The following is a 23,571-nucleotide window of genomic DNA, read 5'->3' on the forward strand; positions in this document are numbered from 1 at the left end:
TCTCTCCGTTTTCCTTTCCTGGGACCCCCTCTAAGATCCCTTCCCTGGTGTCCTCTAGAGCGAGATTTATGGTTTGTTCAGCTGCAAAACTCTGCCAGTCACCACCTGGAACAGTGTCCTCTGTTATAGGCACTTGCTCCCACTCCCTGGGATCAGAGGGAATGTTGCCTTCTGCTGTGGTACAGAAGCTGGTCTCAACCCCTCCCATGTCTGGAAGCGCGCTGCTCCCCCCTCCCCTGCAGAGCAGAGAGCCTTTCTCTGTTTCCGTCAGCAGTCTCTGGGGCTTTCCCATTTCCCCCTGGGGTTCCGGCGCAGGATTCCTTCCTGTGACGGCAGCTTGCCACACTAACAACCTCAGCTGTGCAGAAAACATCATTCCCCACAAGCATGTCAACAGTTCCCACCTTCAATTCACTTGCTGAGCCATCAGATTCTGTGTGCACCTTGGCTAAAGGCCCAGGCGTCTTGGCTCCTCCTGCTGGTAAAAGCTCTGCCATTTGACCTGGCAACATGTCACCTTCTTGCATGACTCTCTGTTTATCCACAGTAATCTGTTCACCTGTATCTTCCCATCCCAGGTGTTCCCTGTTACTAATTCTAAGTCTTAATACGTCACCTGTCTGGTTCTGCAGAGCCAAATCCCACAAAACCAATGTGGTTCGCTTCAGGTGCCTCAGAGGTTTCTGTGCTGAGCACAGCGGTAAGAACATGGGCTGCCCATGGCTTGCTGTCCCTCCACGCAGAGCAATGGTTTCTCAGGTGACCAGTGGAATTACAGTGGCAGGTGCTCCTCTGTTTTTACAGGAGGTTTGGGGTGGAGATTAGAAGAATGGTTTCGGGGGAGGTGCGTGCCCAGCCCCCCAGTCACCCTCTTTTTTCCCCCGAGAGAGAACGGGATCCCCCCTTCGCTCCAGGTTTATACCCCAGTTTCTATGACTTGTTAGACATCTGAACTTGCTCAAAGATGTCATCCAAAGTGGCCATTTCTGTCAGAGACTCCTCCCACAGACACTGCTTCGCATCATTCTCCCAGAGATCCCAGAAACATTCTTGGCCAATCAGATCTAGCAATTGTCCGAAATCTGCACCACTTTCACCCATTTCCTTCTCAGGTCATTCACCCTGTAAACATACTCCCAATGACTCACACCAGCATTCCTTTGAAGACCTCTACATTTTGTCCTACATACCTCAGGAGTAAATTGAAACTCTTTCAAAACAGTGTCCATAAACGTAGACTATGCCCAAGCATCCAGAAATGGCATTGCATTGGGTACATCCCGAGCTTTACCAGGCAGTTCTGCACTCCGTGTGAGCATTCACTTGCCCTCTGGAATCCCATGGGCATCACCCAGCTTTTCAGCAGTGGTGAAATATTCCTCCCCACAGTCTGTTTCTATGTATACAGGCCCACAGCTGGTCCCAGTCCGAAACGTTTGGCATTAAAGGGAGGTGCTGGTGATGCTGGGATTTCCTTCTGTATGTCTAACATTTCCAGCTGGCGTTTTCGCTCTTTCTCCTCGGCCTCTTTGCCTCTCGGCTCCAAAACGCGCTGATGTGCTGCTATTTCCGTGGCCGCAGTTATTTCTTTCTCCTTCAACACAGGCTGGTGAGCCTCGACCTTCAGTTCCAAGGTTCGCTGGTACACCTCTACCCCGATATAATGTGACCAGATATAACATGAATTCGGATATAGCGCAGTAAAGCAGCGCTCCGGGGGGGGGGGGGGGGGGGGTCTGCGTGCTCCGGCGGATCAAAGCAAGTGCGATATAACGCAGTTTCACCTACAACGCGGTAAGATTTTTTGGCTCCCGAGGACAGCGTTATATCGGGGTAAAGGTGTATTCTTTCTCCTTTCCTGCTACCCACAGTTTGCACAGCACTAACCTTGCAACTGCATCATGCCTGCTCATTTTTCTACCTTTCTGTGTCTGTTTCCCTTTCCTGAAATAAGCGAAGAGAAAATAACAAAACTGGAACCTGATCCTCACACTTGAGCCCACTTAAAATCATCACACGCGTGCTCAAAGTGCAAACTTCACTCAGAGCAACAAGCTGTGCATATAACCCTGCTCTCACTGTGCCATTCCTGGATTGCTGAATCACTGTTCCCCCTTAATCCTCCAGCCCAGGGAGTCTTTTACACGGCTTTGCTGTGTGAACACCAGGCCCCTCCAGGCTCTGCTCACACACAGCCGCCAGTGTGCAAACACACACACAGCTGAGATGCATGAAGCTCTCCCAGCCACGCCGGAACCACACACATGGCAACATCTGCAAATTCTCCAGCCCCAGCCTTGCACCCCAGAGACGTCCGGTCACTGTGCAGCTCGAGTTCATTGATTAGTTCGTCAGGCCATCCCAGGGTAACGATCCTGCACCAGCCCTAATGGGCTCAGTGACATTCCCCAAACACTCCAATCCAACACGCTGGTTTAGATCAAACACTAAAGCGAGTTTAGTAGCTAGAGAAGGAAGGGTTGTAAGTGATCCCAAGTTATGGGGCACGAAGGTCTGAACTGGTTACATTAGAAATAAAAGGTAAACGTGCACTCTGCGTCCTGAACCGTTACCATGCTAAGGAAGGTTTGAAGCAGGCAGCTTTTCTCACCCTACAGTAGTGGTTCTCAAATGTTTGTACTGGTGACCCCTTTCACATAGCAAGCCTCTGAGTGCGACACCCCCTTATAAATTAAAGACACTTTTTTGTATATTTAACACCATTATAAATGCTGGAGGCAAAGCGGGATTTGGGGTGGAGGCTGACAGCTCACACCCCCCCATGTAATAACCTCGCGACCCCCTGAGGGGTCCCGACCCCCAGTTTGAGAACCCCTGCCCTACAGGATGCCGCAGGCAGTTCCCAGTGCTGAGTGCACAGGCTGGACTTCCTTCCCAGCCTGGACCCAAGCTCCCTAGTTCAAAGTCTGCTAAGTGTTCACGTTGCCAGCAGGAAGGAGGGGGGGGGGAGAGGTGCCCAGGGGCCAGTTTTCCCCCTTTTTATATCCTGACCCTTCTTATTGGAAAAGTCCTGGCTGGGTGATGTGGCTGGGCAGCTCCAGGGCATACGTGAGCTGCCAATTGTCCTTTGGGTGAATTGTAAATCTCTTCTTTACAGCTCCCCCGCTGGCGAATGTAGCTCCCTGTACACCTAGCCCCCCCAACCCTGCTATGCACCCCCCCAGTGAAACGCAGAGCCCTGGATAACTCCCCACACCCACAACTACATGCCCACGATGAGCCCCGTAGCCCCCCCCAACCTTGCTTTACCCTACATGGTGAGACCCAGGACCCCCTGAACCCCCACTATGCACCCCATGGTGAGTGACCCCACAGCCTGAAACCCCATGAGATACCATAGTCCCTGCTACATACCCCCCAGGGAAAGACCCACATGGACCTTCATAGCCCCTTAACACCCCATAGGTCACTGCTATGTGCCCCACAGTTAATGCCCCCCCAGCCCTGCAATCCCTACCCCAGGGTATGTAACCCCCCTGGACCCTCCCCCAATATCCCACATCCCCCCATGCCCACCAATATCCCATGCTCCCCATCCTCCCCCCACTCGCCCGGCCCTCACCCGTGTCTCTCTGCAGGGTGGGACGGGGAGGACGTCACCCAGGGGGTCCAGCGGGTACCCCCAGGGGAGCTGCCCTACACCCTGAGCCTGAGCATCACGCTGCAGTTGCCCCACGGCATCGACCGTGTGCTCTCCAACTGCTCCCTCACCCCCCTGAGCTACAGGGCTGGGAACCAGACCACCGCCCAGGTAAGGGCTCGCCCAGACGCCTGGGTCCTGGCCATTGCCGCTGGGAGGGGCAGTTGGGGGGCAGCTCTGAGTGAAGGAGTGATGGGGGGACTCTGGGCTGAGGGGTGGGGGACAGGGCTGTGGGGGATTTGGGGCGAGGCTGAGGGGGCAGGTCCCAGGGGACTATGTGGGCATGGGTCCTATAGGGGCATATACAGGGGTGGGAGCTCTGGGATGAGGCAGGGCGTGGGTCCCAGAAGGCCCAGGGCGGAGGGAGGGATGAGCGACACAAACGGATCCGGGGAATTCCCCAAGTTCTCTGGGGAAAATGTCGAGGGGCTGAGACCAGCCCATGGGGGTGAAATCCCAGGCATTCAATGCACCCTGGTTCCCTTCACTATCTGGGAATTTCCCTCTCATTCATTTTCAGTGGAATAAAATGGGGGGGGGGGAATTTCACCCTCAAATTGGAAAGATTTGCCCCCCCCCCCAAAATTCAGAAATTTGCAGTGTTTTCCCCGGGTGTTTTTCCCTCTCTCCCTCCCACCTAACCCGGGGGGCCCAGCCCAAGTTCCCAGGGGGTGGTGCAGCCCACATTCCCAGGTCGCCCCCTCCCCTCTGGCTCCATGGAAGAGCACTGAGCTGGGCGCGAGAGCCAGCGGGACCCTGCCCCCCAGGAGCTGAAGGGAGGGGACTGTGTGTCTGTCACCCCCAGGTGTCGCTGGCCCAGGAGCCCCCGTGGGACCGAGACATGGAGCTGCTGGTGCATTACGCGGAGCTGCACAAACCCAGCGCGGTGCTGGAGGCTGGGCTGCCCGAAGTGGAGCCAGGTGAGCGGGGGGGTGTCCCGCATCCTGCTTCCCCTGGGTGGGGAGGGCTGTGGGGTGGGGATTAGGTGTGGGCGTTGAAGGAGCGGGGGATAGGGTGTGTGAAGGGGATTGGGGACAGGATCAGGGGGTGGGCACTGGGGCGTGGGGGTCCAGAGCAGGGGCTCTTGGTAGGGCTGGGGGTAGGAGGGTGGGATGCCCTGCAGATTTGGGGGTCATGGGGAAGAACATGGGATGGAAGGGCAGGCACTGGGGGCTGGAGATTGGGGGCAGTGGGGGATCGAGGGAAAGAGCTGTAGGAGGAGAGACAGAGGAGTGTGGGTGGGGCTCTGGGGCAGTCAGGGAACGCTGAGGGCTCTCTGTTGTACTTAAAGTACTGCACAGGATCTTTTCAGGGGGAATAAGGCAAAACGCCACATTTATTAGTAATACATGTATTCATTAACACTGTATTATATGCATATAATATATTACACTTACACTCACACACACACACACAAACCCATTCCGTCTTGTTGTTACCAATTAGTTGCTCCCCTTAACTTCACTGGCCAGGTGAGTTAGATGGGGGAGGGGGTGGAGCCGGGCTTCTCCCGATCCGGATCGATGCTCCCATGTTGACAAGACGAGACCCGGGGTCCTCTGCAAGACACCTCACTTTTATAGCAGCTTTCCTCTTATGCAAATCTATACCAGATTCAAACTCTGTGTCTGTGTCTATTGGTCCTTTGTGCTGCTTTCTTTTGAGTGTTGTCCCAATGCTGCAAAAAGGGTGTTTCCAAAAGAAGGTGCTTGCTTCTAACCCCCGAGGATGTCAGTATGTCTGCTTGTCTTTAATGAGCCCACTTGACACGCTTTATTGTCCTTGGGTTTGGCTCCCAGCCCCTCTCCAACAGTTGAGGCTGTCTGGAGGTGCTGCCTTCCATGCCTTGCTCATTCACACCTCATTCATTCAACAGGGCAATTGATTAAGGGGAGGGGGGGGAAAGCTCTTGTTCTACTGCTAGCAAAAAGAAATTTTTCTTCTATCTTATTCTATCCTTAGGGTCTATAATATTATACCAAGGGCAATGCAAAGTTTCTAAAGGAGGCTTTGATACAAAGTCCCATGAAAACAGAGGTCACACGTGGGTAGACCCACCACAAGGTTACATGAAGAGGCACAATGTAAAGTCATATGAAAATTATCAGAGATTGATCTACATTGTCCCCCTTTTGTCCTCTCAAGAACAATTCTTGAGTGGTCACCATATAAATCTTTTGTATTTGTTGCAAACCAACCAAACAATTATAACCAGGTGAATATAACTAAAACCATTACAATTGACTAAACACCAGATATAACATAAACACAAATGCAAACAATTATAATTATAATAATTGGAAATACAACAAAACCATCACCATTACAAAAATTGGGTACATTGACAAACAAAATGAGGCCCAAGTTTGATGCTGCAATAGCCATCAAACAATAAAAGTCACTGAGGTCAGGACATTCTTAAGCACACACAACAAATAAGATTTTGTAGGAGTACCACAGTTGTTATGCAAGGTTAAGCTGATTTGGACTTAAACTAACATTCAGTTGCTAAAATGTTTTAGAATTCCCTATTTTTAAGAGTTGTTCTCAGAGGTTTCTAGGGACATGAAAGATGGGGCCATACAATTATGGGCCAAGGTCTTACAGGTTATGGGGGCCCAAGAACTACCCTTCAGGGCTTGGGGAAATAGAACCAGAGTGCATAGAGGAAAGTGTGGAATTAACAATACAAGCAAATGTAACTAACAATACAAATGTATTAAGAACAAAAATTAACAACAAAATGACTATTAGAGAACCTAACAAAAAATAAACCTGATGCATTGGGGACCAAAGTTTTTTGGACACAAGTGGTGATTGATAAATTGGATGGACATGGGGGAAGTAGAGAGAGGAAAAGACATTTACCCTGTCTAGTGTAGTATTTCCTCTTTTTCTGGACCCAGTGCTAGCACAGGACACCACTAGAGACAGACACAGAACATGCAACACAGAACACTGAACACAGACTTTGTCATGACACTATAACCATGGTATTTTATAACTCTTCAGCTGGTACCAGCTCTCCTGATGTTCTGGTTCAGAGCCTGAAAGATAGAAGCTTGGAAACAAATTAGCACACTGCTCCCACCATGGCAGAACCTGCTTAGTCTCTGCCACAGTGTGTTTGGTACTTGGGGCTGCACAAATGCTAATTAAGTGGTGCATTTCTTGTGAGTGTAAATTCTCCCTTTCTCTCAGTAAAAGGGCGTTAACACTCCATCTAGGAAAAAAAAATTCTGTTTTAAAATTTCCAGCCATTTTGCCATGGCCTGGAGATCTGAGGCAGAAGCAGGCACTGTTGTTAACTGTTTCAATGGCATTTTGGCCCTGGGAGGAGGAATTTACCCAAATATCCCCCTTCCCAATCTCCAGAGGGGTCCCAAAGGTCTGCCCCCTTCTGGAGTCTCAAATGTTTCTTCTCCTGATGTTACTGCTGCTGTAAGATTTGAGAGTGCTGTTTTAACTCTCTGTACCCAACCTGTTTTTCAGTTTTTTTATCTGTTGCTTGCCTGGGCCCGATCCTGCTTTTTCCAATAAACAGTTCCTTTCCATGGGCACAAGCCTTGTTCCACTACCAATTTAGCAAGGAGGGTGGACTTTCCAACTAGCCCCCACCCTTCCTGGTCCCGTTCCTTAAACATTTTCTTCAAAATTGTGAAATTACCACAATATTACTTACAAAAAACAAAACAAAACAAAAAAACAAACAAACATAAACCACACTACACTGCCCAAACTCCTATATCCTTCAGAGTTTGCCTTAACAGAACAAGATCTGTATCTTATGTTTTTAACCCACTCTGGGCCAGAGGGAGAGACGCTAAGCTTCCCTCTGTATTACTCGGTCTGCTACCACCGAGGGTTCATACACCAATTATACAAATCCTTCCCCGGATTAGATCCTTCCCCGGATCAGAGTGAGAAACACTAAGTTCTCCTCTTTAGCTCAGTCTTGCTACGGCTGAGGGTGTATGTACCTCTATAACACAATTTAAACCTAAACTCCCATATCCTTCAGAGTTTGGTTAATCCTTCCCCGGATTAGAGTGAGAAACACTAAATTCTCCTCTTTAGCTCAGTCATGAACACAATTTAAACCTAAACTCCTATATCCTTCAGAGTTTGGTTAATTAACTGAAAGTTTACACTCTTTTTCCTCTAGTGCCAGGCTTGCTAAAGCTGGCGGTGTGCACACCAGTTTTATAATAACTGTGGATTTTATGAAAGGTTTCAGAGTAGCAGCCGTGTTAGTCTGTATCCGCAAAAAGAAGAACAGGAGGACTTGTGGCACCTTAGAGACTAACAAATTTATTAGAGCATAAGCTTTCGTGGACTACAGCCCACTTCGGATGCATCCGAAGAAGTGGGCTGTAGTCCACGAAAGCTTATGCTCTAATAAATTTGTTAGTCTCTAAGGTGCCACAAGTCCTCCTGTTCTTCTTTTTGTGGATTTTATGCTTGCTCCCCCTTTCGCATTCTCCACCAAAATGTTGTACTTAAAGTACTGCACAGGATCTTTTCAGGGGGAATAAGGCAAAACGCCACATTTATTAGTAATACATGTATTCATTAACACTGTATTATATGCATATAATATATTACACTTACACTCACACACACACACAAACCCATTCCGTCTTGTTGTTACCAATTAGTTGCTCCCCTTAACTTCACTGGCCAGGTGAGTTAGATGGGGGAGGGGGTGGAGCCGGGCTTCTGCCGATCCGGATCGATGCTCCCATGTTGACAAGACGAGACCCGGGGTCCTCTGCAAGACACCTCACTTTTATAGCAGCTTTCCTCTTATGCAAATCTATACCAGATTCAAACTCTGTGTCTGTGTCTACTGGTCCTTTGTGCTGCTTTCTTTTGAGTGTTGTCCCAATGCTGCAAAAAGGGTGTTTCCAAAAGAAGGTGCTTGCTTCTAACCCCCGAGGACGTCAGTATGTCTGCTTGTCTTTAATGAGCCCACTTGACACGCTTTATTGTCCTTGGGTTTGGCTCCCAGCCCCTCTCCAACAGTTGAGGCTGTCTGGAGGTGCTGCCTTCCATGCCTTGCTCATTCACACCTCATTCATTCAACAGGGCAATTGATTAAGAGTGGGGGGGGGGGAGAGCTCTTGTTCTACTGCTAGCAAAAAGAAATTTTTCTTCTATCTTATTCTATCCTTAGGGTCTATAATATTATACCAAGGGCAATGCAAAGTTTCTAAAGGAGGCTTTGATACAAAGTCCCATGAAAACAGAGGTCACACGTGGGTAGACCCACCACAAGGTTATATGAAGAGGCACAATGTAAAGTCATATGAAAATTATCAGAGATTTATCTACATCTCACAGGGCTCAACCCCATGTCCGCCCCATTTGGGGCTGGCCCCATTTTCCCACAGGCTCCCTGATGGGTGACCCGGCTGTGATGGTGACCCTGCTGCCCAGCCTGCTTGAGGCATTGCCTGGCCAGAGCTTGGCCGGGGAGTTCATCTTCCTGCTGGACCGCTCCGGCAGCATGGCGTGCCCCATGGACGGCCTAGACTACTCGGCCCAGCGCATCGACAGCGCCAAGGTATGGCCAGTATTCCTGGGGGAATTCCGCACCAAAAAATTAAAAATTGTGCACACGTTTTAAAATTCTGCAACAATCTGCATTTTTTTTGTCAAAATAACACAATATAATTTTGACAGTTTCAATTATTTTGGTAATGTATTTCAAAATATCTGTCAGCAAGTACATGTGTAACAACACAGACAACAAAAAGATTCTATTCCTTACTAGGCATATTAACACAAAACTTTGAGTAATTCATTTAACTACAATACAGAACCATATTTCCTGCCCCCCTCAGAAGCAGTGCAAAGGCTTGGGGGAGTCAGGGGTAATGGAGGAGCTGAGGAAGAGGGAAGGAGCCTGGAGTGAACTGGGAGGGTTGTTGGGTGTGGATGGGAGAAGTATGTAACAGCTTTTTGGGGGGAGTGGCAGATTGTTGGGGAGTTGGGGAGCCTCCCCCATGCAGATCCTGGCTGACCCCAAGCCTCTCCCATTCAGTCAGCCACATCTGCCCTGTCCCCCTCCCCACACCCATCCCCATGTGTTCCTGCATCTCCCCTACCCCCTTTCCCATGTGGCCTTGCACCTCCACTCCCATTCAGCTCCTGGCTCAATGGTGTCACCCCACTAGCTCCTCAGCCTGTGCCCCAGTCTATCCCCCCAGCAGCCGCATATGCCCCCCTCTGTCTGTCCTAACCTGGCTCTGCCAGCAGGGTGCTGTGATGAACTTCTACTTCTGGGGGAATTCTGCTGCACTGGGTACTCATAGAAATTTTTTTCCCCCACAGAAAATACATTCTGCCCCAGAAGTGCTGCAGTTACGCTGTTTGCCACAACAGCTGGCTGAGTTCATGCTGCTGGCTTCTCTGGCACCATGGCGGCCTCTGGTGGGTGAAAGGCGAAACTGCAGCACTTCTCAGGCAGAAATGTATTATCTGCAGGAAAAAAATTCTGCAGGACACATGAGTTCTGCGCGTGCGCAGTGGTGCAGAATTCCATCAGGCGTAACCCTGGCAGGAGGCCATGCTAGATGGGCCGGTGGGACAGAGCCGGGGGGAGCAGCCCAGGCTGGCTTGGCCGGTGGGACAGAGCCGGGGGAGCAGCCCAGGCTGGCTTGGCCGGTGGGGCAGAGCCAGGGGAGCAGCCCAGGCTGGCTGGGCCCGGAAGGCCTGAGCTGGGGGAAGAGCAGCCTAGGCTGGCTGGGCCCGTGGGGCAGAGCTGGGAGAGGGAGGGGGCAGCTCAGGCTGGCTGGACCTGGGCGGTGACTCCGTCCATCTCTGTCCATCCCCAGGAGACCCTGGTCCTGCTGTTGAAGAGTTTGCCCCTGGGCTGTTATTTCAACATCTATGGCTTTGGGTCTTGGTTCGAGTCCTTCTACCCGTGAGTCAAAGGGGCAGGGCAGGGAGGGGACTGGTTGGGTTAGGGGGCAGGGCTGATTGGGGTTGGGGGCAGGGTGTCTGTGGGCTGGGGGCAGGGCTGGCAGGGACAGGGCTGGCGGGAGGCAGAGCTGGCTGGGATCGGGGTGTCCCTGGGCTGGGGGCAGGGCTGGCAGGCGGTGGGGGTGGCTGGGGTTGGGGTGTCCCTGACTCCAGCTGTCCCGGCCCCTAACCCCTCAGCGCCCTCTGCAGGCAGAGCGTGGGATACACCCAGCAGACCATGGCCGAGTCCCTGCAGCGCGTCCAGCAGCTCCAGGCTGACCTGGGGGGCACCGAGATCTTGGCACCGCTACAAGCCATTTACCGCAGCCCCTGCCTGGATGGGCACCCACGCCAGGTACCGGGGGCAGCAGCAGGGCGTCCCGGGGGCTCAGAGAGGGGCTGGGGGAGCCAAGGGAGGTTGAGGGTGGGGCTTTCAGAAGGGAATGGGGCCGGGGAGGAGAAACTCAGAGACTTTCAGGCCAGAAAGAACCATCCTGATCATCTCATCTGGCCCCCACCCCCCTGTGACAGCTCCAGCCCCTGGGGCTGAGTCACCGACGCCCCCAAACCCTGAGTTACAAATGTCAGGTCCCAGAGCCCCCCTAGTTACTCCTGTTCAAACCAGCAAATGTCCCAGCTGCCAAGGGGGATGAACCCCCCAGAGTCTCTGCCAATCTGATGCTGGGGAAAATCTCTTCCCCACCCCACATGTGGGGGTCAGTGAGCCCCGAGCGTGGGGGTGAAACCCCCCCCAGCCAGCCCCTGGGAAGGATTCTCTGCCCCTCAGCTCTCTTGAGGAGGCTGTTCCCTCCCGGGGGGAGACCCTCAGAGAGGGGCAGGGGGCTTTGGGGGCAGCTGACAGGGGGCCATGGTGGGCGCTTGGAGAGGGGCTGGGAGCTGGGGGGCAGCTGATGGGGGCTTTTGAGGGGGCTCAGAGTAGGAATGGGGCCAACCAGGGGCCGGTGCCCCTGGGGGTGTGAGCAGGGCGTGGCAGGCAGGAGCCGGGCAGGGTACCTCTGTGTAAAGCTGGGGGGCAGCGCTGGGTGCTGCGCTCAGCTCTGGGGGGGCGTCCTGCAGCTGGGGGGCAGGGAGGGCACGTGGGGGCATCAGGAGGGTCCAAGAAAGGTGCCCATAGCTGTCAGGCAGGTTAGTGTCTCCAGGGGGTGGTGAAAAGGTGACAGGTGGGGGTTGTGGATCACAGAGACCGGGGAGAAGGTTGGGGTCCCCGTCTGTCAGCCCCCCCCCCCCCCCCCGGTGAGATGTCTGGGAGAGGAGGAAAGGGGGCTGAGGGGGTTTATGGGGCTGGGGGTCTCCGGGAGGGGGGTCAGTGGGGAAGATTCTCTGGGGGCTTCCCCCATTCCCAGGGGGAGAAGGGTCTCTGGGGAGATTTGGGGTCCCCGGCTCTGACAGCGTCTCTCCCTCGCCAGCTCTTTGTGTTCACGGACGGGGAGGTGAGGAATACCCAGGACGTCATCGCTGAGGTGCAGCGTCACCGGGGGGCCCACAGGTAATGGGGCACCTGCCCCCTCAGTGCCCCCCCCAGCCCTGACCCCCCCCAGCCCTGACCCCCAACCCTGATCTCCAGCCTCTCTGCCATGGAGACCTCTGCCCCTATCATCTCCCCAACTCTGCTTTCCTGCCCTGCCACCCCATTTCCCTCAGCCCTACTGGCCCATCTCCAACTGCGCTGCCCCCACCCCAGCACTGGCTGTGCCCCCCAGCTCTGCCCCTCTCCCTCCTGTCTCTGCCCCCCTGCAAGTGCTTCTCCTTTGGCATCAGGGAAGGGGCCTCCATGGCTCTGGTCAAAGGCATCGCCCGGGCAGCAGGGGGCAGCGCCGAGTTCATCACGGGCCAGGACCGCATGCAGCCCAAGGTGAGAACCCAGGAGTCCGGGCTCCCCCGCTCTAACCCAGCAGACCCCACTCCCCTCCCAGAGCTGGGAGAGAACCCAGGAGTCCGGGCTTCCAGCCCCCCTACTCTAACCCGCCAGTTCCCACTCCCCTTCCAGACTGGGGATAGGCCCTGGTGTTCTGGCCCCACCCTGTGTGTGCCGGTCTCTCCCCCAGGCCCTGCAGTCTCTGAAGCGGGCCCTGCAGCCGGCCGTGACTGGGATCTCGCTGAGCTGGGATCTGCCCCCTGGGATGGAGGCAGCGCTGCTGGGCTGGGGCCCTGAGGTGATCTTCCCTGGGCAGCGGTGCCTCATCTACGCCCAGCTCCGCGGGCAGCCCCAGGTGAGAGAGCAACCCCCCCCCCCCGGACACCCCCAGGGCTTGGGGTCAGTGACTGAGCCGGTAACTTCCCATCCCCTCCTGGGTGATAACTCTGACCCGCTAACGATGGCCATTGAGCTGGGGGCTCTGTGCTACCCAGCCCCATTGATCTAATGGGGATCGTTAACTCTGACCCCTAACAAGGGATATTGGGCTGGAGTTCTCTGTGCTAACCAACCCCATTGATTTTCTCCCCCCTCACACTGCCCTTCTGACCCCCTTTCTTTGCCTGCAGCCCTCAGACACTGCCGTGGGGGGCGTCACCCTGCAGTACTGCATCCAGGACCAGACCTACAAGGAGATGCTGCAGTTCCCCCTGCAGCCACAGGATGGAGACAGGTGACAGCAATGCTCCCTGGTCCCCATCCTCCCCAAGCCGCTGGGTCCTGTCCCACACATCCCCACCCCCAACATAATAGAGATGGGAGGGGACCTGCCCCAGGTCACAGAAGGAAGCAGGAGTCCTGGCTCCCAGCCTCCCTGCTGTGACTACTAAACCCCACTCCCCTCCTATAGCCAGAGATAGAACCCAGGAGTCCTGGCTCCCAACCCCCCCATACACTATCCCACTAGCCCCTGCTCCCCTCCCCAGAGTGGCAGGAACCCAGGCGTCTGGGGCTCACCCCGTGACTCTCTGTCCCCGGCACAGGCTGCCCATTCACCGGCTGGCAGCCAAGTCACTGCTGCTGGAGCTGGAGGGGGCCGTGGACACCGGGTCGGAGGGGGACCGGCGCCGGGTGCTGGAGACCAGCCTGAGCTTGGGGGTCGTCTGCTCCCTCACGGCCTACGTGGGGGTGGACACAGAGCGGGGGCAGCCAGTGCAGGGGCTGCTGGTGAGACGGGACAGCCCGCTGACAGGTAACCCTGGAGGGGCCAGGGATCCCGGCACCAGGTGCGGTGGGGGGAGAAGGCTCAGGTGGGTGGGGGAACCTGGCACCGGGGGGAGAGTGGGGACAGAGAATTCTAGCACGGGGGATCCCAGTGTGAGAGGAGGGACCCAGAAGCATGGGGGGGGATTATGGTTATGGGCTAATGTCCCTTTGCCCCCCTCCCTGCCCCAGCTCCCATGGGGTTGTGTCGCCCCCTCCCTGCCCTCCCAGGGTCCTGCCCTCATCCATGGGGTGCCCCTGGGGCTGGAGGAAGGGTCCCGGCTAGGGGGAAGCTGGGGGGGAGGGGCTGGATCTGGATCTGGGGAGTCACAGCCCGGCGGGGGAGGGACTGGAGCCGGGGGGATCCTGGCTCAGAGGGAGCTGGGGGGAGAGGAGGATGGGGCTGGGTGCGGGGAGGGGGTCCCAGCCTGGGGGCAGGGAGGAGGGGTCCCAGCGGTGCGTTGGCTCTGGGTGCTGGGGAAAGGGGTTCTTCCCTCTCTTAGCTTGTCTCTGTCTGTCTCTGTGTCCGTCCGTCCCTCCGTCTGCCCCCGCAGGCTTCAAGGCTGCGGCCAGAATGCAGCACATGGGCGCTATATGGATCCTGCCCGCCCATGGCCAGATGCGCTCCCCGTGCGCTCGGCTGCCCAATGCCAGTGCCCCTCCTCGGGGCCAGGGACCACCTCGCCATGAGCTGCGCCCCCCCCACGTGCTCCCCCAGCCCAGAACCATCTGTCTCCCCCCCGCACCCAGAGCTGAGCCAGGGGAGCCCACAGTGAAAGGGCAACCGCAGGGAGTCCTGGGAACACGCCTCGCCGGATGCTGCAGCCCGCCAGGTGAGGGGGGCAGGGGCTGGGAGTCAGGGCGCCGGGCGGGGGGCGAACGCCAGGATGACGCTTCCTCGGGTCCGAGACAGACGTGCCCTGATGGTCCCGGAGCTGGGCAAGTGTTTAATGGCCACATCCCAGCCGAAGGAACTTCCTGGGCAAAACACCGGTGTGACGCTGGGGGAGGGGGAATCTGCAGCTGGGTTTTTTAAGTGCCGTGACCCAAATGATCTTGCAACAAAATGAAAAAAAAAAATAAGGAAACTCCCAGGCAATAAACTCTGTGAAGCTGGAGTTTGGGGTGTGAGTTTGTATCAAGCGGCTAAAGTTTTCGGGGGGGGGGGCAAACTGGGTGGGCGGGGCGGGCAGGGGGAATCAACCTGGACAGGCCATGTCATTGTTCTGTAACCATCTCCCCACGTCTCTCTCTAGAGCGGGCACCGGAGGAGTCTCCCCTGCTGAGGCTGGTGTCTCTGCAGAATGCCGACGGCTCGTGGGACCTGGACCCCAGCTGGCCGCCGCGCTGGGGGTGAGCGAGACCGACACTAGGGGGAGGATGCCCAGTCGGGTGAGTTCGGGGGGCGAGGGAAAGGGGAGAGATGGGGGGCAGGTGCCATGAGTTGAGCCTGTTCTCTGCTCCCAGATGAGACTGGGTGACCCAGACTGAGGGGGCAGGTCTGAGGGCAACTGGATCAAATGACCCTTGAACCTGGAGCCCAGTGGGCGAGACAGGCCCAGAGTGGGGGTCTGAGACCCAGGGTCGGCTCTAAGCACCAGCAAAACAAGCTGGTGCTTGGGGCGGCACATTTTTAGGGGCGGCATTCTGGCGCGGGCCATGCCGCCCCTAAAAATGTGCCCCGGCCGCCCTAACTCACCTCCGCTGCTGCCGCTCGTGCGCCGCTGCTCGCCCTCCCTACCAGGCTCTCAAACCTGGGAGGGAGGGGGAGATCCCGAGCGGCTGCGGCGCGCGAAACAGCTGATTTGCTCACCTCAGCCACTTGGTATCTCCCCCTCCCTCCCGGGTTTGAGAGCCTGGGAGGGAGGGGGAGACCCCGAGTGGCCGCGGAGCACATGCTGCTTCTCCCTCTCCCTTCCTCCCTCCTAGGCTTGAGAGCCTGGGGGGAGGAGGCAGGGCTGGGGATTTGGGGAAGGAGCGGAGTTGAGGCGGGGCCGGGGGGGTAAGAAAAAAACGGGGGGGGGGGGGGGCGGCCAAAACTGTTTTCGCTTGGGGCGGCAAAAATCCTAGAGCCGGCCCTGAGCTAATAACACATAAAGTTAAGTTAAAAAACAAATAACTCTGCTGTAGCTTCCTTTACTAAAGGTGTAAAAGACGCCTAAGGTGTTGCCAACACCAGATTATTATCAAAACAGGGTGTAAGTATTAATCAATTTTTGCAGTTTATAGTCTTATATTCTCTTAAAAAACTATAATACAAGTGTAACTCTGTAATTCTAACTGTTTTGCCATTTACTTACTATCTTCATTAATTTTAATAAAAAGTCTTTATAACTACATCTCTCTCCGAATGCATATATGCATCCGAAGAAGTGGGCTGTAGCCCACGAAAGCTTATGCTCTAATAAATTTGTTAGTCTCTAAGGTCCCACAAGTACTCCTGTTCTTTTATCTGTCTCTGTGTAAACTTCCCGTCACAACCCCAAATTTCCTTTTATAAACTCTGTAAAGCCTAATTCAGGACAAACTCTATCTTCTAATTAAACAAATTGGCGAGCCAAAACCCATACTAATTAATATTCACAACAATAGTAATAATTATTAAAATATTAAAATTAACAAAATTATTAATTAATTAATGAAATTTAGTAGATAAATTAAATCAACACAACTAACACATCCTAAATCAGGCTACACCGGCCTTGGCAGCAGCAGCACGTTGAGGGGGGGAGGCTGGGGCTGCTGCGGTTCGCGCCGCAGGGGAGCAGCACCCGCACCTTGTGGCTGGGACAGGCAGGCTCTGAGTGGGGGACACTCGACTGGGGGCCGCTCCTCGGGGCACACGGAGCCGCCTGCAGGTGCCACAGGGCAGCCGTCCCCCAGCGCCGCAGCCGGGGCTGGGCGAAGCGGCCCGAGCTGCCCAGGGACTGCGACAGGGTGGCCAGAAGCAGCAGGAGCAGTGGGGCCATAGAGGGCGGGGCGCTGCCGTGCGGGGCCTGCGTCCCGCTCTCTGGGGCTCAGGGCCGGCTCCAGGCACCAGCCTGGCAAGCAGGTGCTTGGGGCGGCCACTCTGGAGAGGGGCGGCACATCCAGCTATTCGGCGGCAATTTGGCAGCCGGTCCCTCACTCCTGCTCGGAGCGAAGGACCTCCCGCCGAATTGTCGCTGCAGATCGAGATCACGGCTTTTTTTTTTTTTTTTGGCTGCTTGGGGCGGCCAAAACCCTGGAGCCAGCCCTGCCGGGGCTCCGCTCCCTCTGGGGCTATCCTGCCCTGTCTCCTCAGCCCCCTGCCAGGGCGGTCCCCCAGCTCTGCCCTCCCATGTCCCGGCGGGTCCTAGAAGTAGGAGCCCTGGCTGGAGGGACCCTGGGCTGAGGCTCCCCCTGTACCCACCCCCAAGCTACCTTGGGCCTCTGACTTGGAGCTTGGAGGCCAGAAGGGGGCACTGGGGGCAGCCCCACCTGGCCGGCCTGTGCCTAGCCTGGAGCTAACCCCCAGCTGGGATCCCACCGCTGCCTCCAATTCGGATGCATCTGCTTCCTGCTAGCTGAAGAGGAGAACTGGGCTCCACCCCAGACTGGCTGTAGCCTTTATTTTTATTTAGCATAGAGTTAGTGATGTTATCTTACCCCACCGTGGGTTCGGCTCTGGTGGCCACAGTTTCAAGCTCAACAGAGGGAAAGACCCCGCCGCTACTTGGTTCAGACTTAGAGCCTCTACGTACGTCACGGTCACTTTTTCACAGCATGACCCGTCGGGACGTCTGTCTCATGATCTTGTGACATAGAGTCGCTCTTTGGTCACTTACTTATGTCAAGCATCTCTTACTCCTAGGGCGTCGTATGGCTAAGCTGGCATCTCACAGCTGTTGTGATAAATAAAGGGGGGGGGGAGCTCCCTTTGATGGACACCCAGCCAGCCAGTTAGCTGTAAAATCCCTCTTACTTGCTTTACCTGTAAAAGATTAAAAAGTCCCCCAGGTAAAGAAAAAAAAAGTGGGCACCTGACCAAAAGAGCCAATGGGAAGGTAGAACTTCTTAAAACTGAGAAAGAAACTTTCCCTTTGTCTGTTGTTCTCTGGGCTGGAGGGTCAGAGCAGCCATGCTATAAGCAGCTTAAGCCAGGTATGATCATAAATCATCAGCTCAGGCCTAGAACTACTTCTCTGACCTCCAAATGTGTAAGTAGATCAGAATGTTCAGCTAGCCGCGATTAGGGTTATTTCTTTTATTTCTTATTGACTTGTGGACTCCTCTGTGCTAACCCCAGGTGCTTTTGTTTTGCTTGTAACCTTTAAGCTGAACCCCCAAGAAAGCTATTTTGGGTGCTTGGTTTTTGGAATTGCTCTTTTAAAAGCTAGCAAAAGCCTAAGTTCCAGATATATTTTCTTTCTTTTTGTTTTTAATTAAATTTACCTTTTTTAAGAACAGGATTGGATTTTTGGTGTCCTAAGAGGTTTGTGCATATGTTGTTTGATTAGCTGGTAGCCACAGATAATTTCCTTTGTTTCCTTCTCAGCTCTTCCCCAGAGGGGTGTGTGTGTGAAAGGACTTGAGGGTACCCCCCAGGGAGGAGTTCCCAAGTGCTCCTTCCTGTGCTTAAAGGGTTTTTTGTTGTTGTTGTTGTTGTTTTGCATTTGGGTGGTGGCAGCGTTTACCAGTCCAAGGTCAGAGAGAAGCTGTAACCTTGGGAGTTTAATACAAGCCTGAAGTGATAAGTATTAATTTTTAAAATCCTTGCGGGCCTCACTTCTGCACTCAGAGTGACAGAGTTGGAATTCAGCCTTGACAACTGTGGACACCATGTTTCAGCCCTGCTTTACTTAGATACCTAATGTCCACGTATCCTTCTAAATCCCAACTGGTCCCTTGTGTCTCCACCCGTACAGCCTACCTCTGATAATGACCCAGAACGGAGCATCTGAGTTAATCATAACGTCAGCCGGCGCAGCACTGACCCCATGGCCCCGTATCCCCCACGCCACTCCCAGCCGCCACCGCCTTTCTGCACTGGGGGGCATCCTCAGGAGCAACACCACCACTGTTTGTTTTTCCAAATGACCGAGGGGTCCCTATATAGCCCCACTGAGGCAGCCGTGTCTCGGTGCCATGCGAAGAGACCCTGTATAACCAGCCCCACCCCAAGGCAGCCGCATCTCAGAGCTGGGCAAGAGGTTCCTATGTAACCAGCCCTCATGCCCCACTCCAGAGGTGGCCTCATCTCAGCACTGGGTGAGGGGTCCCTGTATAACCTGCAACCCCCCTCTCCCCCACTCCAGGCAGCCGCATCTCCGCGCCCGGCCTCACTGACCCTGCCCTGGGTTTCAGTTTTCTGATGCTAAATGGGGAGGAATTTCTCTGCCAGGCTCTGGCCGCCAGCTGGCCCCATTGAATCAATTTTCAGGTCGGTTCTGTGCCAGAACTAGGCTCTGATCCAGCCCCAGGGCAGGGCCTGGCAGCTGGGGGGAGGATACGGCACAGGGCCTGTCCCCTCTAGGGGGCGCCGGCTCCCATCCAGCTCCAAGGCGGGGCCCAGATGGCTCGGGGCGTCCAGGCCCCCTCCGCCGGCCTCGCTCGGCCTCACCCCTCCTCAATAGGTGAATCCAGCCACTGTGCCCCCAACCCGAGTGCTGGGGGGGGCACTGGGGCAGGGAGGGGTCCATGGGGCAGAGGGCCCTGCCCCTCCCCCCCCCGCACATTGGCAGCCCAGGCACGCAGCAAGCCACATAAAGGAGCATTGATGGCCCCCCCCCGCCTTGGCACTGCCAGCCCCATTCACATTGTTCCCATCCCTCGAGCGGCCCCGCGCAGGGAGCGAGACGCTGCCCGGGGCTGCGGGCCAAGGGCTGGACCTCGGCGTCCCCCAAGTGGGGCGACAAAGCTCACCCACCCAGCAGGGTGTCAGACGCACCTAGATGGCCCTGAGCTTCCCTGCTCCCCACTAGTGCCCCTCACTCCGGACACACAGCCTCCTGCTAGCCCAGCCCTGGGCTTCCCCACCCTCCCCCCGAGCTCCGCCAGTGCTCCTCACTCCCAACCCGCAGCCCCCTGCTAATCCAGCCCTGGGCTTCCCCCCAAGCTCCGCCAGTACCCCTCACTCCCGATCCGCACCCCCTGCTAGCCCAGCCCTGCCCCGCCCCACCCAGCCCTGCCGAAGCCCCTCACTCCCGACCCACAGCCCCCTGCTAGCCCAGCCCTGGGCTCCCCCCAACCCACACACTCACGTAGCCTGCATGAGAATATTTAATTTCCCCAGCAGGGGTCAGTGTTCATTCCAGCCCCACTCCCGCTAGGGGCGCTGTTCCACTGGCCGTGCAACAGCAGCCGGTTTCCCCTGGGCTGGCATCTTCAGGGCCAGCTCATAATTCATTTAATTAAATAGAATAAATCAGCAGCGAAGCAGCCACAGGTGTGGACTCGAATCCCAGGCTGTTCAGGGAGGGGCCGAGACAGTGAACTGGGGATAGAACCCAGGCATCCTGGCCCCCAGCCCCTGCCCCACACTAACCCATTACAGCTCACTGCCCTCCCAGGGCTGGGCAGATAACCCAGGAGTCCTGGCTCCTGCCCCTGCCCCCACACTGACCCGCCGGACCCCACTGCCCTCCCAGGGTGGGGCAGAGAACCCAGGAGTCCTGGCTCCTGGCCCTGCTGTTCTAACCACTGGACTCCACTCTTTTGGGGGGCAGCTAGGATACAGGAGGGGAAGGAAGTTCTGGACCCCAAAGGGTTAATTGTGCCCCCTTGCCCCACCCCCTAGGGGGGGGTCTCCCACAGCCCCCTCTCCCCCTAGCTCTGGCCCCTTTAAATCGCTGTGGCCTGGCTCACATGCTCAGCCAAGTGCCCTATTTTTAGAGCCGGTTCTTGTCTTCAATCCGACCCCCCTCGGCTTGTTTTGCAGCTTCCCCTGCCAGCTCCTCGGAGCCCTGGCCAAGGAATCCAGGCGCCTCCTGCCTCCTCCCCACCGCCCCACGCACAGGGCTCCGCCAGTGCCCCTCACTCCCGACCCTCAGCCCTCCTACGCCGGTGCCCCTCAGACCTTGCTAGCCCAGCCCTGGGCTCCCCCCCCACCAGCTCTGCGGGTGCCCCTCACTCCCGACTCGCAGCCCTCTCACACTGGTGCCCCTCACTCCTGCCCCTCAGACCCTGCTAGCCCAGCCCTGGGCTTCCCCCTGCCCCACATCAGGACAGGAATGCAAAGGCCTAGATTGCACAGTGGCCACTAGGGCAGAGTTCGTGTTTATGTAGGTCCTACTCAAACTGTGGCTGCAGTCTCTCTCTCCACAGGGCAAGGGGTTAATAATCCAGGCGCCCCACCCAGGCTGAGCTGCGATTCGGGATGGGGGGGGGGGGGGGCTGATGTTTTTAAAGTGGCTCCGGGCCCATGACTCTGTGTTCACAAAGGGAACACGATGTTCAGGCCGAGAGTCTGGGGCGGGGGAAGGGAGCACCGAGGGCGGGAGCTAAGCGGAAGGGGGAGGGGAAGGGACAGGAGGGGGTTGAGGGTGTCAGAGGGAGGTTGGGGAGGCGGGTGCTGAGAGGCTGGGTCAGAAAGAGGCTCTCAGTGCTGGGATGGGGGGTAACACTTTTCTCTCCTGGTGGGGCAGCCACCCCGTACCTCCCCACTGTCCCCGCATTGGCCTCTGGCCTTGCCCTCCCCAGGCACTTGGGGGGCTAGGATGTGACCAGAGCTGGACCCCCCCAGTTCAATCCCCCCCAGTGCCGTTTCCCTTCCCACCCCCCAACAACCCCCACTGCACCCCCCTTCCCACACACACCCTGGGACCCCTGCAGCCATTTCTGCATGGAAGGTTCAATCCAGCCGGGAAATCCCCTCCCCCCTGACCCCCCTGCAATGAGCCTGGAGGTGGCCGGGGACTCACCCTCAGCAGTGTGGGGCCCAGGACCCTGAGCCGTGCGGGCCAGTGGGGGGGAGGTTCCTGTGGCAAGTTGGGGCGAAAGATCCGGCAATTCCTCACGCTAGCTTTGGGTGCCCCAAGGGGTTCTCAAATACTGGGTCAAACTGGGCTGGCCAGAGCCAAGCAGCCAAACAGCTCAGGGCTCCTTCGCTCCAGCTAACAGATGGGCCCGTCTGTCCGGGGGGGCCCAGCCTTCCTGGGGGGGTTGGATGGGGACTGGCCTCCGGAGGCCCCAGACGCCCACTGGGGAGTGTTTCGCATGTAGGAACTGGGATGTCCTGTCGCCCCGTTGCAATAACTGTGCCTGGCGCCGGCTCAAAAACTGCCCGGTGATGACGGACGCTGGCCCATGGGTGACGCTGGGCCCCAGCCTCTAAGCAAAATTCTTGTGCGGCCGCGGCCTGCTCTGCCCGCCTGGCTCGCTGGGAGGGGTAGCGCAGCCAGGAAAAGCCCCACTGGAGGGAGCGAGATGTGGGGCTCCACCCAGAGCGGGACCCCAGGAGCCGGGGAGGGGGGTGCTGAGTGGCCCCTGACAGGGGAATAGACGCAGTCGCCCTGAGCTGAGACAGGAGGATAAATGGAGGGTGGCCGGGTGGGTGCAGGAATGTGGGTGCGGTGTGGGGGTGGAGGGCTGGCCACGTGGGTGGGGGGTGGCCCTGGGGACAGCTGGCTGGATGGAGGCTGTGGGGGGATGAGGTTGGAGGGTGGGGGGCGGGAGAAGGGGGTGAGTGGATGGATGGATGGACTGACGGATGGATGGACAGACGGATGGATAGATGCGTGGAAGAAGATGGATGGATGGGAGAGACGGGGTGGATGATTGGAGAAGAAGGATGAATGTTTGGGAGTGAAGGGGTAGACAGACAGAGATATGGACGGATGGATGGATGGATCGGGGAGATGGATGGATGGATGATGCAGGGGAAGGGTGGATGGATGGATGGATGGATGGATGAATGAATGCGGGGGAAGGGTGGATGGATGGATGGATGGATACCGGGGAAGGGTGGACGAATGGATGGAGAAGAAGGATGGATGGATGAGGGAGATGAATGAATGGGGGGAGGGGATGGATGGACAGATGGGTGGTGGGGTAGACGGATGGATGGATCCATGTGGGGGAAGGGTGGACGATGGATGGATGGGGGTGGATGGATGGATGGATGTGGGGGAAGGGTGGATGGATGGATGGGGGAGGGGATGGACAAACAGATGGATGGATGGATGGATGGATGGATGGATGGATGGATGGGGGAGATGGACAGATGGATGGATGGATGATGCGGGGAAAGGGTGGATGTATGGATACCGGGGAAGGGTGGAAAAATGCATGGAGAAGAAGGATGGATGGGGAAGATGAATGAATGGGGGGAGGGGATGGACGGAGAGATGGGTGGTGGGGTAGACGGATGGATGTGGGGGAAGGGTGGATGATGGATGGATGGATGGGGGTGGAGATGGACAGACAGATGGTTGGGGGAGATAGATGGGAGAGATGTACGGATGGATGGATGGGGGAGGAGATGGACGAACAGATGGGTGGGAGTGGACAGACGGATGGATGGGGGAGATGGACAGATGGATTCATAGATTCATAGATTCTAGGACTGGAAGGGACCTCGAGAGGTCATCGAGTCCAGTCCCCTGCCCGCATGGCAGGACCAAATACTGTCTAGACCATCCCTGATAGACATTTATCTAACCTACTCTTAAATATCTCCAGAGATGGAGATTCCACAACCTCCCTAGGCAATTTATTCCAGTGTTTAACCACCCTGACAGTTAGGAACTTTTTCCTAATGTCCAACCTAGACCTCCCTTGCTGCAGTTTAAACCCATTGCCTCTTGTTCTATCCTTAGAGGCTAAGGTGAACAAGTTTTCTCCCTCC

The 23,571-nt window shown here is 56.1% G+C and overlaps 1 protein-coding gene and 1 long non-coding RNA gene across 2 annotated transcripts in view; one reads left to right on the forward strand and one right to left on the reverse strand.

Moving 5' to 3' along the window:
• The window catches only part of LOC101935369 (von Willebrand factor A domain-containing protein 5A-like), a 28,042-nt gene extending 6,006 nt beyond the window's left edge, over positions 1 to 22,036 (forward strand). Inside the window, exons 2-10 of the mRNA XM_065566542.1 lie at positions 3,600 to 3,772; positions 4,467 to 4,581; positions 9,055 to 9,227; positions 10,501 to 10,589; positions 10,838 to 10,982; positions 12,055 to 12,134; positions 12,386 to 12,500; positions 12,694 to 12,858; positions 13,133 to 22,036. Coding sequence (XP_065422614.1) covers positions 3,600 to 3,772; positions 4,467 to 4,581; positions 9,055 to 9,227; positions 10,501 to 10,589; positions 10,838 to 10,982; positions 12,055 to 12,134; positions 12,386 to 12,500; positions 12,694 to 12,858; positions 13,133 to 13,240 — 1,163 coding nt within the window. The 3' untranslated portion in view covers positions 13,241 to 22,036. The remainder of the gene's footprint in view (positions 1 to 3,599; positions 3,773 to 4,466; positions 4,582 to 9,054; positions 9,228 to 10,500; positions 10,590 to 10,837; positions 10,983 to 12,054; positions 12,135 to 12,385; positions 12,501 to 12,693; positions 12,859 to 13,132) is intronic.
• Positions 4,973 to 7,880, reverse strand: LOC135975490 (uncharacterized). The gene is made up of 2 exons (XR_010592445.1): positions 7,763 to 7,880; positions 4,973 to 7,661 (listed from the first exon to the last, which is right to left on the reverse strand). It is a non-coding gene; the product is annotated as an uncharacterized LOC135975490 (long non-coding RNA).
• Positions 22,037 to 23,571: the final 1,535 nt, after the last annotated feature.

This window comes from Chrysemys picta, chromosome 13 (genome assembly GCF_011386835.1).
Source record: "Chrysemys picta bellii isolate R12L10 chromosome 13, ASM1138683v2, whole genome shotgun sequence".
Lineage (NCBI taxonomy): Eukaryota > Metazoa > Chordata > Testudines > Emydidae > Chrysemys > Chrysemys picta.